The 19500-nt window shown below is 43.1% G+C and overlaps 1 protein-coding gene across 1 annotated transcript in view; it reads left to right on the top strand.

Annotated features, from left to right (window-relative positions):
- LOC143178466 (telomerase-binding protein EST1A) overlaps positions 1–19500 on the top strand; it is a 97617-nt gene that overhangs the window by 54788 nt on the left and 23329 nt on the right. The window contains exons 18-23 of the mRNA XM_076377167.1: positions 2308–2489; positions 3860–3933; positions 8616–8728; positions 13241–13344; positions 13576–13749; positions 14006–14209. Coding sequence (XP_076233282.1) covers positions 2308–2489; positions 3860–3933; positions 8616–8728; positions 13241–13344; positions 13576–13749; positions 14006–14209 — 851 coding nt within the window. The remainder of the gene's footprint in view (positions 1–2307; positions 2490–3859; positions 3934–8615; positions 8729–13240; positions 13345–13575; positions 13750–14005; positions 14210–19500) is intronic.

Below are 19500 nucleotides of genomic sequence, written 5' to 3'. Positions count from 1 at the left end.
CTGGAAACTGCCAAGGCTGACCTCGCCCCTCGGATTTCATTAAACGACAAACGTTCGACGGAGAGTTTTCACTTGGCGGCGGAAGAGAGCCACGCTCGTCGTTCTCGCGTTCAGTTCGTTAGGGAAGAAGCGAACGTAGTCGCCCTTTCAGACCTCCATTCACGGCGTTGTTGCTTCCTCTTGGTCGCCCATCAATCGAATTACCCTTCGTTATTTCATTCTCTCACATTCTCTCTGTCTCTGTAAACTGTTGCAGCTTTGCGTTTAATGCTTTACACCTACCGAGCTTCCAGCGGAGCTAGGTTCGTTTATGATTGTTGCTTCTACTCGGCGATCGCTGGAGAGCACTTGAGTGAAGTTGTTCCACCTTGGGTGGCGCGAAGGAGGATATTCGAGTAGGTAAATTGAAGGGAAAAATCTTGCGTTTGGGTTGAATTGTCTGAAATTGGAGTTTTGCGAGGATTGTGTAATTGGATTCCTAGTAACTTGAGAGGCTTCCGGTTCTCTCGATGAGATTTCTTTGGTGTTATTGATGCTTTCTTTAGGAAGTTCACATTGATTTCCTACACCACGAATTCATTTAGAAGAGGGTTCTAGTTGAGGTAATTGTAGGAGAGGAACTCCTATGTGAAATTAATTAAAGACACTTAAAATTAAAATCAGTGGTGAATCTGCTCCCCAATATTTTTCTCATATTTAATAGTATCTGTGTTTTAGTTGAGATCTAAATGTTAGTATAGTTTCTAGCTCTCTCGAAAATTCAACTGGCAGTGAAAAAATATAATTGCAAATGAAGCTCACGTGCTGGATCACCTATCTTCTCGATTCCCACCCTACAGCTTGAACTGTTAATATTCTCACACGAAATGTGGCAGACTAAGAGTAGCAAGGTCCATATCTTCCTCATTCCAACGTCTCCATTTCCATTTCCTCAATTTAATTTCCTCCAGTTAATTTCGCGTTTGCACGTTACCTGCAATTAGCGCTGTACTCAAGAGGAAACTGACGCTGATAAGATCGCGAGAGATCTCTATCAGCGACGCAGCCAATAGCAACTTTGACAGGCGGATGCAAGTTTGAATGCACCATAGGCCAGAAGGGGGAGGAAGGAAGTCGAAAGGCGATACGCGTAATTTTCGCTAATGATCGTATTGGCAATTAGTTAAGAGGTCTTTCTATAAATCTTCCCTAACTAATTACCCCTTACACTCCCAATCCCTCGAAGAAGACCACACGGGCCTTCGAGTGAAGCTCGCGGTTGAGCGTTAATTATTACCTTCGTTCGTGATAAATTAAACTGCCAGACGCCGTGGTATTGTCGAGTGGCTTTCGTTGGCGAGCGCTTGTGTTGCATGTTCTGTTATTCCTAATTTAAAAAACCCTTCTATTTTTAATAGAAGATAGTATCAGTATTAATATTAATTACCCTTAAAGTGTTAGAAGTCTGTTTATTTTCAGAACACTAACATGTGATGTATTTGCCATTACAAGTATTTTTGTAATCAGTGCAGAAACAGTAACACTGTGCTATATTAACATGCGTTCAAATTTGGCGGCAAAAGTTCGCATGCTACGGCGCTGCTGACTGATCAGCGCGCCCCTAGCGGTTTAGTAACTGTTTAAATTTATTTGGAAGTGTCAGTCGTTCGTCGTCTCCTCAATTATGTGTCAGAAAATTAAGCAAATTTACTTGAAAATTAGATCTGTAGTCACACAACTACACTATAACCAAGTAAGTTCATTTTTAGATATTAATTTTTGGGAATGGTTCATCCTATGACTTATTATTTAACAAAATTTCACGTTGTATATTTTGGTCAGGTTAGACACCATCATGGCGTCTTGAGTATTGTCATGCACAGTTCTCTGTAAAAGTTTAAGACCTTACTTTTTACTCTTAATTTACTTTTGACTTTGTTTTTATAAATTACGGACAGTAGATGAGAAATATAATGTGTGACAACTTCGAATTAAAAATTAGAAAGCTTGAAAACTTCAATATTTAAAAATTTTTAAAGTTGAATATTTAAAAGTTTGAAAATTTGAATATATGAAAATTTGAATATTTGAAAATTTGAATATTTAATAATTTGAAAATTTGAAAATTCGCCAAATTTATTAAAGTACAGTGCAGCAGTGTAGAAACAAATTATTAAGCTCCTTTGCACCCCATTGATCTATAGTAGTTCTTGGCATTCAAAACCGCATAATTGCATTCAAGAAGAATCGCATAACTGTTAATAGTAAGATTTGGAAATGCTACATACGTGTTGCTAACGGTTCGATTTTCCTTCTACCTTGTTTCAGATTCCCAAATGGAGCAGGGGTACCGGTCTGAGGTCCAAGAAAGGGCACTGGTCGTATCCCTGCAGATGTTCAATCTGATTTTAGAACGCGGCGTGTCCTTGCTCAAGTCTCAGTTGGACAGCGGCGAAGAACCGAGGATGGTTGTTAGCGAGGACATGCAAGTCCTTTTACCAGCTATCAAGGTATTTCCGTTATCTATGGCATATCTAATAAGGGGTTGCAGTAGACGAGGGTGTAGGTGGGGGTGTCGAGAGATCTCTATCGAGATTTCTTTTTCCAAGAAACTTTCACCGTATCTGGAAAACCACATCATTCTACTCGTATTGATTTAATTGATCAAGGAACCTCGATAAAGCGACAGAGGATTAAGTACACGTTCAGTCATTGTTTTGCCTTTTTTTTCCATCATTGTTCCGTTCTACGCGAACGTGACGCGTAATTCAAGCGAGTAGACGTTTCTTCGTCTGTTATCGTATGTATCAGCGATTTATCATTGCGTCCACGCGAGAATAGAGTTGTGAGACCTGGTTGAGAAAATGAAGGTCTGTCGAGTGTGATGAGTCCTTGGTGTTGATGACTCAACGTCATTTCAGTTTCTTTTTCTGAAGTAGAAGCATTCATTTTTCAACGTAAATATCGATCTACTCGATTCCACGGTCAATCTGTACCAAAATATGTTCGAGTCACAAATTTTTCGGTGGGATCAGAGCTTTCGTCACCACTCGTAATCCTGCGTCCGAGGCGCGCTTAAGCAGTCGAGGATTTATGAAGCAACGCGCGACTCGCACCCACGCAAGGTCTGCCGGTGGCTGTTGTCAGAGCCTGGACCTGGTTCGCTCGTGTCTCGACTTATTATGCAACCCACCGTTCGCGATTAATGCACCTATCGCACGTAACCCATGCACGCACGCTCCATCGATAAAGGTCAGCCCTATGACAACCCATTCGAATCGCTTGCGTCCACTGGTCGTTCTTCCTGGTTCGGCCTGTTGTAGTGTTCGAAGATGCTCGCTCGTGGCGTCTCGTCCGCGCGATAAATTAAATGAAAATTAGTCTAGCAGTCTTGCGTGACAAATTTAAATTCGAGATTACTAGTTTGAACGATGAAGATCATTATTCAGTCACCGATTCCTAAAAGAAGAGTCTCCATGATCATTCGCAGTCTCTATAATTCACTAAAAATTAAATTTTATAATTTCATAATTTAATTTTTAATATTTTTAACACAGCACGTTGCTCACAATGGTCTCTTTACACGTGATAAAGTAGTCATACAATTAAGAACGATTTTCATGGAAAGAACGTAGATCGCTATCGAAATGCAACTCGGTATGCGGAATAATGGGTGGTTTTGCTCTTGTCTGAAGTAAGACCATTAATATTGTCGATAAAGTAGACGTGATATAAGACTGCTGGTATACGATTCACTTTCCAGAGGATGGATGAACGCTAGCAGCATGAAATAAAATGTCTCTTCGCTTCTATAAATAGGAACGTTCCCTTCTGTTCGCATCGTCACGCTATCCTTCATCGTTGAAACTTTTTGTTCCAGATTTGGTGCGATTGGATGCTCTGCCACAACACTGTCTGGAATCCACCACCATTCTGCACTGACTACAGAGTCGGGTGAGTGTTTTTAAGAGTTTTATAGTATTTTTGCTTTTTTTGGAACGATGAGAAGGATCCAACTGTTTTAAAATGACAATTTTTTTATGTATTTAGGAATTTTTAGGTTTTTTTTTTTTATTATTTTACTTCTTTTTTTACTAAATTTTGGATAAAATATTTCAATCATTAATATCTGGAGATATATTTCACAATTTCTATAGGTCAACTATACAAATTTTTATTGAAACAGTCAAAGATAGTCCTATTTCTCATTTCAGTAGATTGTGCCATTCATGGACAGACAGTGTTCTAACTTCAGTATCTCTTCTGAAACTACACTTAAAAGCGATTCTTACCTAAATTTAAAACAGTAGTTGAGTATTAAAAAAGGGGAAGCAATTTCTTCTTTGCAACAAAGTCTACATCGCCAATTCTCTGATTCTCCATTAGCCACTTTATTTTTTACAAAATCTGCTAAGCCCCTGTAACAAAAATATATTCTCCCAAGGCGCCACTTTTGTACGGTTGTATATATTAGGATTAGACCGTTCCATGGGGGCAAGAAAGGATGCTCGATATTTCAAACTCTCCCCTGATCCTGCGGTTTGCGGGTTTGCGGTTCGAATCTGGCTCTTAACTTCGTAGTCCAGTCGGTAACTGCGCGCGATGCATGCATTCGCCAGCAGATTACGCTACGGCCACAAATTATTCCTCACAGGAAGTCAGTTTTTTATTTCAGGGATTCGGGATGGTATAAAATTATGAGAAACATGGACATAGATAATTGTAACAAGAGAGTTTTTTTATTGTCTGTTACACTCTTGATGGCTGTGGAACATTTTCTAAAATATGTTTAATAATATAACAGTGTTTGCATTAATGCAAACTTTTGTGGACCTACAATTTTTAGAATAATTAGTTTCTGTGATCTCTGGTACAGTATCGGAGCTTCGACATACATAGTTCATTCTATCTAAGCAACCATTACCAAAAAATAATTTCAGAATTTCTTCTGTAAGTTCACGGAGTACAAAATGATATCAGTTCTCAATTATCTATTTCGCTATACCCAAAATATGCTACAAAATATCGTAACTCTGGATGAAATCGGAGCAGCCGAATTCCTTGTGTTCAGTTCGGGGCCCAGGTTGAATTTCGCCAAGTGCGATGACCAAAGGTAGGCGTTCGCGGGCGCTTGCTCCCGCTCCCGCAGTTGGAAGTGTGACGCGGGTCACGGTCAACCGCTGTATCGTATCAAAACTCGATCTGCAGTCACGCAGAGCTCTCGCAGAGATTCCAACGGCGTTCGTTCGTTCGTTCGATTCCTCCGTGGGTTCCCTTCGCGCTCGATTATCGCCTGAACCCCGAGCCACCTCTAATTCGACGAGCAACGTGCGTGCAGCGCGTCGCACCCTTTCGACCTGCGATCTACAGCCCCCTTTTGTCAAACAGATTAATCTCCAAAGTCCCCGTGGGCTCGCTGGAGCGCCACAGACAGAAATAGAGAGAAACAGAGGAAGACGTAGAGGGGGGCAGAGAAAGAGGGAGATTTGTGGGGTGGGTTTCTCGCGAACGTTTGGTTCGTCGTAGTTGCGAGCGAGCAAGCGCGACTATTAATTCAGGTTGACACTTCAGGTGTCTTGAATTATGACTGTTGTGTTGGACTATTAATTCTCCCTCGCGGACATCAATTTCTCGGGGTGGGAAAGTTCGGCGAGGATGCTAGAGACATCAACCGACCACGATGAACACCTTCCACCGTCGTCTGTCCGTGATTCATCCTCGCGATAAGCCGCAAAATTTCGCTGAGAACCACTTAATTGTTAGGAGGATCTACGATGGATCCTCGCCGTGTCCGTCTTGTGGAATGTCTGTCGCTGCCGCGATGATTGAGCAGCTGGGACTATGTTGAGCGATGGAGTTATCGGTGGACCTTAGTCCTCTGAACGTAGTTGAGATATTTTTGGCAAATATGGAAAATTCTATGCTACTCCTGTGCTACTTTTCAGTAAAAATTAAAAAAGAAGTGACTTCCACTTTTTACAGAAATCTTTATCAATATTTTTTATTAATTTCTCAGAAAGTGGAGAATCATGTAATGCCTACAATTTTATTCTTCGTCTTCAATTAGCTTTTTCTTTCTCATACACCTTGTATGACAATTTCAAACAAACAAACAGCAAGAAAGAGATCCCAACTCGAAACGAAGGATACCGTCTATCCCCTCATCGAAGTTACCAGCGGCGAACCTGTTCCATTCTCGAAACGTCGAGCGTGGGAGTGACTCATCGAAACAAAAGCAATCGAGTCGGTGTATGGCGATGCAAAACACGCGGGGACGTTCGAGGAAAGGCCGATCAACGTGTAATTATCTTCTTGCGTTCTTCTCGATGATTGACAAAGGAGCCGAGCCGAGGGATCGCTGGCGAAGATCAGTCGTTAGCGAGCGTCTTCGCGAAGTCCTCAGAGCTTCTCAGTCCTTCACCAGTAACACCAAAAAATTCCGAAACAGCTGCCCTTTTTGCATTAGATTTCAATTTAGGTTCCACTGTCCCTGCTCTCTTCAAAGGGACGTCTTTTCGTCGAATATTCGAGCTCGATGGGAGACAGGGATTTTTCTTCTGGATCTCTGTGTGGCCGTTGCCAGCCGAATATCGATCCATTGGATCTTTCTAACGAGACGGAGCAAAAAGGCCACGGCGAAAAGAGAGAAAAAGAGTGCGCCCGTGGTTGGCCGACTGATGCAATCTATCGCCCATTAAACGAGTTTCAAGGCCCCCTTAGTCTCGTATAACTGCGAGAACGCGCTCGCTCGGTCTCGCGCGCGCATCAGCAGCCGCGGCCGCGCACGATCGAACGCCTCTTTGCGCAACCACAGCGGCCCCTATCCGGCTGGATGAGTTAATTATTGTTGCTCGTTAGCGATTAACAATTATGCGAGCGAAGCGTTTCCTTGGCAAGGACGCGGCGGAGCGCTAGTATCGACCGGCTTCCAGCGCCAGCCAGTCCTCTCTTAATCCTCCTCGCCGTGAATAGAACGGTCTTATTTATAGAAGGCTGTTCGCAATTAATCTGACGTCGATCACGACTTCTTCGATTCCCCACCACTCGTTTCCTCTTATTTTTCTCGCCCCGAGCACGGCTACTTGGTTTTTCCCGCGCTCGTGCCTGCGACTGTGTAACTGCCATCAATCAATCACCATTGGGTGTCTGTCTTCTCTCCCTCGTTTAGCTTCTTTGCTGTTAGCTTGTGGCACGATTGTTACTTGATTGAAGGAGCACAGTTGTTACTTTGAAAAATTGATTTTTTTTTTAAATTTATTTAAATTCAATTTTTTTCATGCGCTTGATGAGAAACCTCCCTCAATACTCTGGAGATAATATATTCTGTAGCAAAGAAAAGGGAGCCCCTCAAGATCATAATAGAATTTGAAATCTTGTCAGAGATTCGACAGGGGGTCTATTGTCCTCAGAGTTTATTCCTTCAAAATTTCATAAGCTTGTCAGCCTTTAGACAGTCGATAGCTTCTTGAATCTCTGTTCAAAGAAAAAAGTTCAATAGTGGTCCCCATCATAGGAGCAATCCTACTCTCAAGCGCAGATGTGTTCATTTCAATTTTCCCACCATTCAGAATTCCCCATCGATTTTCGATAAAGCGTTGAGTGATAATTCAACGATAAGGAGGCTCAGACGAATGGGAACGTGTGCAGCACACGGCCGGCGGCGCAATTAACGAATGACCTTTCATGACGGCGATCGATTAATCCCCGTTGAAGCCGCGTCCCGCGAGCTTTTCTTTGCCAGCTGCGCAACTCTTCTTCGGTTCTTTATCGCCGCCTTCGGGGGCTGCGTACGATAGCATCGAATGATCGATAGCTCGGAAAACGATCCCCCGCGCGGTGCCATTCATCGCGCTGAAAATAATTAAACGGACGACTTTGGATTTACAGTAATACGGAAGTGGATACGTGCGCTGCGCCGCCGCCGCGGATGCGTCATATATTTAATCATGTCACCGATACAGCCCGTTCGACGGACGCGGGAACCGTGAAACTCTGATCTATCACTAATTTCGAGGAAACCCAGTAGATGGTAATATCGATTCTATCGCGACCGGAATAATATTGACGAGAGAAATTAATAATGTTTGCGGAAGCGTGGGCAGTGATTAATCGGGGCTTGGGGATGACGAGGGTTTCGTGTTAATTGGCCTTGCAAAATTTCCTCTTTAGAAAACTAAAATCGTGATTATTGCAAGTGAGTGCAAAACGAGTTGAAGAAATATTTTGAGAACATTCGTGCTCAGGGTAATAAAATTAGGATATTAGCTTTTAGTCGAGTAAGGGAAGAAATAATTCTTTAAATTAAATTTAATATTATTTTATTCAATGCTTATAATATAGGTAGGTACAGTGTATTGTAAAATTCGATAAGCTTCAAAATTGAATTTCGAGAGCCAGACCAAATGGGCTTCGACAATCGATCATGCTATTTTTTCTCGCCATAGCGGTGCCTTCGTTCTTTGCGCAGTCCATGGCATGTTACTGAATCATGGGAGAATATTTATTGCAAGAGAGAAGGAGCATCTGCGGTTGGGATCCTTCCGGTTTCTTGTTACGCGATCTCGACCGATAACCTGGCGGTAGAGACGATGGGAATTTAATTCGTTCGCTTATAACCCTCCCCGATTTCGTTGCAGCCCACCTGGAGATGCCTGGAGCAGGCTGGCTACGATGGTGAACCTATTGGAAAAATTGAATTACTCCAGATCGATCTTGATCCAGGCCAAGGACGCGGAGGGTCGAGAAGATGGTAAGTGAATCTTTAAATTGACCGTAAAAGCATACCACGCGAGGAAATTGCATGGACTTCCTCTCCTTCAATACGCTTCACTCATGAAACCGATAGTTCCCCTACTCAAACGCAACCTACAATAACAGAAACAATAAGTCTCTAACTCTTAGCTGAACCACGTCCTAGTATTAAAATATTCTCAGTCCTGACCCACATATAGGTCAAGAAAGTTCGAGGTATAACTTCTGATTGAACAGAGCTTTCATCAATCTCTCGATCATGTACCTTCAAAGAAGACTCGATTCCTCATCAATGATCGAACGTGAGCGATCATTGTAGACGGGGAGCCCTTGGTATAGTCCGCGGGTAATCAAATGTAAGTCGATTAGTAATCACAGTAATCCATTCCATCGCTCGATTTGACGTTCCGAGAATATCGAGCGGCGCGATCTATTCTCGCGCGAGACAGGCATCCCGACGTGCGTCGCGGCGATCGGGACAAGTGGACTGGATAATCACAGTAATCGCGACCGTCCGACCGATCGATCTGCCGTTAGTCCTCGGCTTGGACGAGTAAAATCGGAATGGTAGCGCGAACAGGCATGCCGAGTCACAATCGCCTATTCATTAATCCCATAATCGGGGGTCGGTGTAGGGCCTGCGGCGACTCGCCGTGGCGAAGCGCGTAATGCGTGTTCCTCGTGGCGGCCAGCGGTGCTCTTATTTCGATTCCATGATTTTAATGGGACGTTAGACGCCGGTTTACCGTAACTACATAATGATACGCCGCGTGCAGCATTATAAATATAACCGGCGCGTAATGAGGGACGCGCGTAACCGTATTGTAAGTGCGCGACGCTGGGACACGATGACGCTGGGACGACATGGATCAGATTCCTAGGGGTTGCGTTGCTATTTTGTGAGCGATAGTCCTTGTGGTTGGAAGCTGTTGCCAACTGAAAGCAGTGGAGGCGAAGAAATGAAGAAGTGAAGAAGTGAAGAAGTGAAGAAATGAAGAAGTGAAGAAGTGAAGAAATGAAGAAATGAAGAAATGAAGAAATGAAGAAATGAAGAAATGAAGAAATGAAGAAATATTCAGGGTACTGTGAGGAAGAAATATAAAGCAAGTTATAATGAAGAAACATTAAGGATGCTCTATTGAAGAAAAGAAGAAGAGAAGAATTGCTGAAAGCATGTAAAAATGAAGTACTGATTTAACATTGAAGGCAGCAGTAGGGAAGTAAAGAAAAGACGACGAATGAATCAGTATCATTTTTGTTTCCTCCAGTGGCACACATTCCTACTGTCTCCGCGATAGCAGTCTAACAATATTGTCGCAGGCAGAACGGACGTTCATTACACATGGTCACGGCAGTCAGCTGCTGGTAATTCCTGAGCAAATATCCCAGGCAGCCGCGACGATCCCTTGCGATAAACAGCTCTCTCTTGGATCCTTTGTCCCCCACCTGGAGGTGCTGGACCAGTCCTTAATCGAAAAACTTAAGTTCCTCGAACGGTGAAGGCTCCTCTGGCCGTCTGTTGACCCGTGGATAGCCGCCGGTTACGTAACGGTGAATCCGTTCGATGTGACCACTGCAGTGCCATACACTCTCCTACAGCCGTTTACAAGTCGCCAACCAATGGTGTTTGTGCGTGCACCATGAGCCACGCCGTGCTATATACGCTACTGTGCCCTCCACAATCTTTTTGTCCCTTTTCTTGAGCACCTTATGAATACACAAATTGCTCGAGCACCGGTACCCAAGCTTTCATTTACGCGGCTGAGGCTCGCGAGAATTCGCGAGTGTTCCACGGTTATGCTTATATTATCTCCTCCAGAGATTTTGGTAATTATAGATTAGCTTGAGCGCTCCTCGGCGGTAGCAGGTAGCCCTTTTTGGACGAAATTCTGTTAGCTGGTATTTTACATCGTTTAGATTGAAAGAGTGTTATGGAAGATGTTGAGTATTTTTTGTTCTGCACGTTTTATTTTATTTCAATTATAAATTTTTGAATAGAGATGAGTAAAAGAATCTTTTTTTGGTGAACCAGATGGTAGTGCTCCTGAGAGAGCAATTGAAGGATCACTTTTGGAAACTTGATCCCAGAGAACCGTTTCCTCTCCATCGATAGCAATAAATACTCGTTATAGGTGCATGAATAATCGCTTGTTTGCTTCATACGTGGCTTGCTACCTGTCACCGCGTGCTAGAGTACCGCAAAAATCGTGGACGACGAAATATCGTTGCGATCGACCCCGTAGTGGATGCTGGTCGAACCAGTGAATTCATTAACTGCTCGTAATATTAATTGCTCTCGCGTCGATCATAATTACCTCTCGGTTAAGCGGCGATTAAAGCCTCGCGATTGGACGAATTCATCAGTGCTGATCGTGTTTGCTCTCTGCATCGCTTTCGAGGTTAATATAAATTATCGACCCGTGGAAGTCGATCGACTATTACTTCGAGTTATCTTTGGAAAAATTAGAACATGAACTAATCATTAGCCTGTCGAGAAAAATAGTCTTTTTTTCTTAAAAAATAGATTAGCTGGGTCAAGTTGAACAATACAAGTCACTTGAAACAGTACCCAAATTTTCTGAACTACTTAGTATTTTATACAAGTGCGACAGGATTAAGTCAGAACAAGTTGGTACTATTTTTAGACTAAGCCATTACGAATTCTTTCTCTATAGAATTATGTTTCACGTGCCTGAGTCCTTCTACTAGAACTGGGTCCGTCCTAACGGATCCAGGCGACTCAGAAAGACTGCTCTAGTTTCGAAGCGCGTCCTTGGTCGTGTTATACTTACTTTTCAGGCAGGTTTTACATATGATAACAGTACATGATCCTCGGATCGTTTAATATATCGACGGTACAAGGCTGATCGTTGTTGATCCATTAAATCACAAGTGGTTTCATTTCGCGTTCTACGGGAGTAGGTAATTTTCTTCTGCCTTCTAAATTGTTTAAACTAAAGACATAGTACTTGAGGAAATTATAGACCCAGTATAATAATTGATCAATGAATTTTGTACTACTATGCTACTCATTTCATTTTTAGTGTATCGTATATTTCATTACTTGTTACTTAATACGATGCAGGATAATACTACTATATTGATAGATTACGAGTAACACGAATACTGCACTGATTTGGTGAATTCAACGCCAGCGTACGCAATATTAACATCAGTTTTATAACACAGAAGTCAGTGCACTAGAAAATTAAATTCTAAGCATTTCTAAATTCAGTACGAAAACGTGTACGTCAGGGAATCTTAAGAAAAAGGGGTGGAAAGATCGCAGGAATTGTTGGAACGCCTAAGCAAGCAAGAACGCTTGGCTGAATCGCGCGGGCACGCGAGAACGCAGTCCAGCGATACGATTCGAAAAAGGAACTGAGACAGTAACGGTACCCGCGGCTAACGTGTGCCGTAATGCCAATTTGTTGGCTCTCCGACGTTGGTTCTCCTCTCGTTCGCCTCCTCTCTCACGTTGTCCACGACGAGAGGGCTCCTTTTCCTCTTCGATTTACTTACACGCGTTACACACCCGAGACGCAGCCGATAAATTGGACAAAAGGTACGGGGGAACAAACACGCCTCAGTGAACGATGTTATTGTGAGCAGATCGTCGGACACTCTAAAAATAAGAAGAAAAAGAAGAGAAAGAAGAAACTTCTCGATACGACGCTGGTCTTGGATAAGATACGAAGATAAATGTTACGCGATGAACCAATACTCCAGATCTAGAATTCAATTTTCCCAGTGACTCACTTCGAAAACTGCCATGCGTGATTGTGTCATAGTAAAAAGAGTATCTCTGTTATTGATAAACTCAGGAAGAAGTTTCTTCCTACCTTGGCAAGCTATGCGTTTCCCTGGATTTCAGTTTCGCTATTTATCAACGCCCCATACGCATGAAAGCGTAATACCCCTTTAGCCATAAATGTTCAGCCAATAATTAACGCGAGGAACATCGAGACGAGCGGTCAGCCGACAGCGAACATCTTGGGTATCGTGTCACGAACGCCTAAGATCCATCGCATCGTTAGCGTCGTGGTGAACGATACCACTTAACGCCACGACATCGATTCGGAATGCGCATTAACAACGTTGCATGCGAAATAGAGAGCGCGATTAGGTTTCTATATTTCTTTCCGAGGCCGAGACGAAACGAGCCCTGGCTTAATCTACCTCGCGCCAAGTCCTCCTGGATGATCAATTGCGAGGCTGCTGAGGCTGATCCTCCTAACTCGATCCTCCTCACGTTCCATGCGAGTTCCTGGCGATACTGACCCTGAACTTCGTGTAATATTCGCGATAAATGCATCCTGCCGGTGTAAAACGATTCGAGTGGTGCCACGCTGCTCCGCGAGGCTGAATATTAATGACCCTGGCACAGATTCGACGAACGTGGATTAGGGCGATCCTGTGGCTTTTCGATGATAAGAGAATTGATATATCTGAGGGGATAATGGTGAAAATGGGACAGAACTTTAATAAGAGTTTGGTGTATTTGTTGTAGAACTTGAATTGGTGAGATTGCCAGAAGACACGACGCTGGCAGGATTCACACCGCTGATGTCGAATCCTCAGGATCCCTGTTACGCTGAGAAAAACGAAGATATGGTACGTATAATCTACGCCAGTTACTGAGTTGTATTAATAAGTCATGCTTAATGCAGTCCATCTGCAGCAGCTGTGTAGTTTCATTTTAATATATGTATGAAAAAACTTCCCTCGACAGAAGAGTTTAATTAAGCGCTTCAGGTGGAAGCTGCAATTGAAATTCTAAACAACTCTGATTTCTCCTGTTTGCTCAGTGTCTTTTGCTAAGACGTCTGTTCTGATTTATTCCAGGAAGTCGCTCAAGTGTGCCTCAGGATAAACAAGATTCTATTTTTCGGGCAAGTGTTCCTCTGCGGCCTCGAGACGCCCGTGTTGAAATTGCAAAAGAGTGAAACCGGTGTCAGTGAGTACGTCTCGGTGGTCGATTCCTCCAGCACGAGTTCCCCGAGTTCACCACCGGAGCAGGTAATTAAACCTTCGTCACAAATCTTAAATAGAAAAAAGGGAATCCTTAATATCTTCCTTGCACAAAAAAAGAAGCAGTAAAAATTGCAATACCCCAGAAGGTGTAAAACCAAAAACCATTCTCCCCACCTAGTAATTCAAAGAAACGCACTTAGGAAGGGGAAGGGTCTTTATAAAGTAAATATTTAGTTAGAAGGCAGTAGTCCCAAGGATTTCGCACCAGCATGTAGTGAAACAGCACCCTTCGATTTTTCAGAGTGACTCTGAGCTTCTGGTGGAGAGTTACAGCGAGGACGAAGATGAGCCTGTTTCCACCCTGAGGAGATTACCCTCGTGCTCAGACGTACCCGACGACACCACCGCCCCCGTGGCAGCTGTTGAGATAAGGTCGCTGATCGAGAGGAAAGAGGAATTGGAGAGACGGCAGCGGAAGCAGGATCGTCATCGGCAACGGGTACAGGTGAGTACTGAGCATCTTGTTATAGCCTCAGGCCTGCACGATAAACACGCAGCGAGATGATCTATCTGGCCTCTTGATCGATAGCGCATCTCGATGCTTCACCACTCGCTGCGCCGTTTTATTGGTATTTTTGGCCTGTGAATGGGGTCATGTCGAGGATAACGGGACGAAAATGAGGAAATATCAAGTTTAATTCGTTTCAATTAAGCTCCCTTTATGGGCACGGAGATTTGAATCGGTTTTACGACGAGTGATCGATACGTTCAGCGTTCGAGGATTAAATGAAGCTAGGCGGAGGGGATAGCTTATATCTTTAGGGGTCAGGATTTTCTATTGGCAAATAGAAAGTGTGAAGTATTCTGATATCTTTTTATACAAAAATTAAGTATCTTAAAAATATCTCAGAAATCTCCAAGATATTTCTTCCATAAAAATTCTCAGGAGCGCCAGTAGTGAATTCTTCAACGTTTTCTTGCATTCTCCTTCTTCACACCCTCTCTTCCTCCTGAAAGCAACTCACCTGGCCACCAAGCGGAATCGACGCTTCCAAATTTAGCCCGTACCCTCCGCAGACCCTATAAATAGAGACGTCAGCCCGATATCGCGGCTCAATGATTCTCCAGCGCGAGATACCCGACCGTTTCCCCAGGTTCTCCTCGTCTCGGTATCTTCATCGTTCACGCCACTTGGAAAGGGCCGACAAAGTGACCCGACTGAGCGTGTTTCGCGGCCCTAAGTCGAACTAAATCAAGAGATTACCAGGACACGTCCCTTAGTAGTATATTGTTGCTCCCTCGCTCCCTTTCGCGAGCCGTGTCTTCTCGCGAGACCTGATCTCCCTTTTCTTTCTTTTTATCTCGCCCCCACCTCCTCTCGTTCTTTTATTTCGGAGGTCCTGATTCTTCTTCGAGAGTTCGCGGCACGCAAACCCGCCGTTTTTATTTACGGCACCGACGCTCCTCCTTTTTGCATATTTATTATCGAACCCTCGCCTGGGGCCAGATTTCGCGCGTGCTATGTGGTCGCTGGCCCTCCGCCCCCGCCGCGCCAGGGGATATTTTTCTCTCAAATGAGGGGCAAAAGGAAGAAAGGAATCGTCCAGAATTTTTGTGCCAGGCGTTTTCTTCTTTTTCTGAGCTGGTAGAGGTTTACGCTCTACTTGGGAAGGCTTGAAAGGTTTGAGGGGTTTGGGTAGCTGAAGCCCTTTGAGAGCTCAAGGAGATTTTCATTATAAATTCTTAAAGTGTAATTTTTATTCTACAATTTCTACAATTTCTTAGCATCTTAGAAGTTTCATATTTAGTGCTCATTTCAGATTCTCAGTAAATTCCCAAGCCATGGATTTTCCTCATTTGCTACAGATGCTGCAGCGACTGACTCACAAAGTAGATATTCATCCAGCTTTAACTCAGAACTTCCCCTTTAGAGTCTCAAACTTTCCCAAGTATAATTCTCATTAAAACAGAATACGCCATATTATCGTCGCTGTACGCCTAAATTCACTTGCCCAAACTTCCCCCAAATCTCTATTCCATTCATCGCAGGATCCTTCGGCACAATTTGCATTATCCTCCTCCGCTCCATCGATTCCTTTCTTCTTTTTTTGTTCGTCTGCAGCCAAGGAGGAAGGCGAAATAAATTCCCTTCTATCTGCCGAATTTTCGCTGGGTGAGTTTATCAGTGGAGGGTTCAGGGACCATGAAATATCAACCCGAATATAAAGTTGCCACGAAAGAGGGTCCTGGTGACAAGCCCGCCAGGTCCTGCCGAAATAAAGGACTCTTTTGATATCCTACCTCTGCATGTCTCGGTAGTCCGTGTTCGAATCTGTTGTATCGCTCCTCGTTCTTCTTCCCGAGCCACCTTTTTTCGACACCCTTGCGAGATCCGAATGTTTCCGTCTTTTTGTGAACCGCCTGCCACCTGATAAGCGACCATTGCGTGTCCATTTTGTAACTCGATATGGCAAATAATCGCCACCAGGAAATTTCCAGTCGGAATTCCGCTTTCGTTCAAGGCTGAGTTAAGGGGGTTTCTCTTATATTTTACGAGGGTTGCTGGCGGTGTAACTTCGACAGAGTTGGGTTGTACGGGTAAATTATGTGGTTCGGAGAGTTTATTGGTTCGTGTGGTCATATATTTACCCAAGAACAGCTATTTTATTTAGTTCTAGGAAGATCGTAACGTGGTATTTTATATTGTAATAATTCTGCCTGCTAATTTAGGTAACTAGGATATAACGTATATGTTCGGTTTGAATTATGTACGCAGAAGTCCTGGTTCAACTCTGATCATTAAACCATGTGGTTTTAGTTCAAGTTCGCGACCATGACCACTCGAAATCGCGCCGTGTAACTGTAAAGAAAATTAAAGACTCGCTCGCGAGACGAATAATTAGTCTGTCCCATTTCACGTCACGTTTAATTTCGTTTCGCTAGTGAAACGGTACTTGCTGCTCACCGCGAAATTCGCACGAAGGTGGCACGTCGCGTTTCTGACCCCGCCTTGCCTCGAATCCACTACGTCGTCAGGTTACAGGGGTCCGAATTAAAGGCAAACTAAGAGAACATTTAAACGACATCGTTAAAGACCTTATTTTCGCCTCTCGTGTATTAACATGAACGTGTAGCACGTCAGATATTCAGGCTGATTAAATTTGAACACGGTGGTTTTGAGATTGTGTGTTGTGAATCCTAGAGAATTCATTTTTCTATGGTATTTATTATTTAATTTAGAATTACTAGAATTTTTATAATCTTGTTAATTACATTTTAGAGAATAATTGGGAATTGAGTTGACAAAATATGAACTTTGAATATTTCTTGTAACATATTTTTGAGATTGAAGTTCACGATCAACTTTACTGATGCTAGATTAAGCCACACCTTGCAAGTGGATCTAATAGAATTTAAGGCGTCCAATGAACAGGTGACATAATGAAACGACGGTCACAGGTGTCACTGGCCGAGAAAATTGTTCCAGATGCATGGAAACAGGTTCTATTCTGCATTATATTTGAGACCGGAGCTCGTGGATGAGGTCACGAGGTAGCCAATGGTCTTGTTTAATCAAGCTCACTTCGAGGCTCTTTTTCTTGCAGACTCTGACTTAAACCATCCTACTTTTCTTTCGTAATTACTGCAAATTTAATTAATTGACCATCAAGCTGGTTTTAATTCTGTTTATTCTGAGATATAGAATGTTTCAGAAGTAGGCGAGTGAGGTTTACTTATGAGTTATTCCAGGTAAACTTGATTACATTTCTGGACTAACAAGCATTTTAATTGAACGAGAATATAACATGAAATACATAAAGTACATAAAATTCGCGGAAGTATACGGTTCACTCATTTACTTTGAAACAACCTGTATTTCTTTTAAAGATAGTTTTACTTCAGACTCCTAAAAGTGGTTCACAGTTATAAGCGCATTAGGGAGCAAGGATAATCCTTTCCCTCAAAATTTCAAGATTCAAAGTATCACCCCCTCCATTCACACCCTTCGCGGACCGATCCTCAGACAGACACTTCCCACCATATTTCCGCCGATAAAAGAAATACGACCCAGTAATAGCAATATTTTTTCTCCTTTTACGTCTATCGTTGCCCAACGCAACAATCGATTCTCTCGATTCGGAGTCCACGGTATAAAACCAAAAGAATACAAACCAGAGATGGGAACGTGACCGAGCGCGGTCGACGGTGGTGAATAATCTCGGGCTCTAGGCTCCTCTCAAAAAACAAAAAAAAAAAAAAAAAGTCTGCCAGGGATGGGAGAATATAAATTGCTTCTCGCGGCTGCGTCCTTCATATCATTGACTGTACTACCGTTAACTCGGCTCTTGCGCGATTGCGATTGCGAATTTATTTTGTTTCTTCCCCGCGGATCCCAGCGCCCAGTCACCTTCATCGTTCAACCGCGACGAGGGGAGAACCCGTTTCGATATTTCAATGGCATCCTCCGTCGAACGACTTCTAAATATCATTAGAAGCAACCTGGAGATCTGGATCTCCGCGGGATACCATTCTAACCCCTCCTTGAATTATCCCTCTGGTCTGTCTTCCCTCCAGAGAGCTACCGCGATGGCTGTTTCGTAGCAGAAGCTTTCGATTGATCGTCTGGGTGGGTATCGAGCTTCTATGGGGTGACGTGAAGGTGGGTCTGGGGTCTGAAGCTTTTGTAGATGTACACAATAGATCTCTTTAGTTTAAGAATGCTTAAAGAGAATTAAATGCCAAGGATGTCTCTAGAAAAACCATTTGACCTACATTAAGTACAGCAAATAATTTCTGAATCTCTTCCAAACAAATTCTCACTCTTCTGTGGTAAAGTGTGAAACGACAGATCGTTTATGGGATGTCCCTGTACCTCGGGATGCAGCGACGCGTGAGTTGGGAGAGGTCGATCGAAATGCAAATTTGATTTGCCAGGAAGGAGATGTGCCTGACAAAAAGCAGTTCCGTGTAAATGTGCCTGCGTGGATTGAGTCCGCTTAAGCGTCATTTAGGAGACGAGATAAAAACGACGCGGCGGAACCGTTAATTCGGACGAGCATGTTCCGTTCCTCGTGTGAGCGTTGATTCGTGCGAATCTTTGATCCGATGACGCTGACTCGCGGACGTATGATAATTTGAAGCAGACATTATGGAACGAGGACTATGAAACCTACATTTTACTTGTATAGTTGTAAATAGGAATGGTTTCTTTGAATGGTGTTGTAAAATTAAAGAGTGGAGTTTTACTTGGATTCCAGAAACTGTAACCTATACGTGACGATCAATATTTCCGAAATAATTCTACTGTGTGTTATTTTAGAATGAAGCGAATTTCCAGCGCTTAACGATGTCCATCACTTGACACAATTAGGTCAGTCACGAAGATTGAGAGCGATTATTTCAGAAACTACCCCTGCTCTTCTTTCGGTACTAAAATATTTGTTCTCTGTGATGCGCAAGGAGATGAAATTTTTAAGCGATTTTATTTTAAGCAATTCGCCAATCTACTTTTCTCAGTTGACTTTACCAGTACGAGGGAGCATCGACGATCTTTCAGCACAAGGGATATCTATTTAAAGTTTTATTATGTCAGTTAAAAAGCCTGTTTCTCCCCATTTCCTCCAGCTTCGAGACACGGAGACACAGATTGCCATGACGCATTACGTGGTCCCCCATGGCTGGCTTCTCCCCAGTTTATTTTTTGCACACTAAAATAGAACGTAAAAGAGTGACTACGTTTCAGTGTAAAAAAATGGCAAGTTTCTTGCGCGAGAAAAACTTGAAGGAATACGAGCT

The sequence above is a fragment of the Calliopsis andreniformis genome, chromosome 4 (genome assembly GCF_051401765.1).
Source record: "Calliopsis andreniformis isolate RMS-2024a chromosome 4, iyCalAndr_principal, whole genome shotgun sequence".
Classification (NCBI taxonomy): Eukaryota; Metazoa; Arthropoda; class Insecta; order Hymenoptera; family Andrenidae; genus Calliopsis; species Calliopsis andreniformis.
This window is presented reverse-complemented; position numbering and strand designations above follow the sequence as displayed.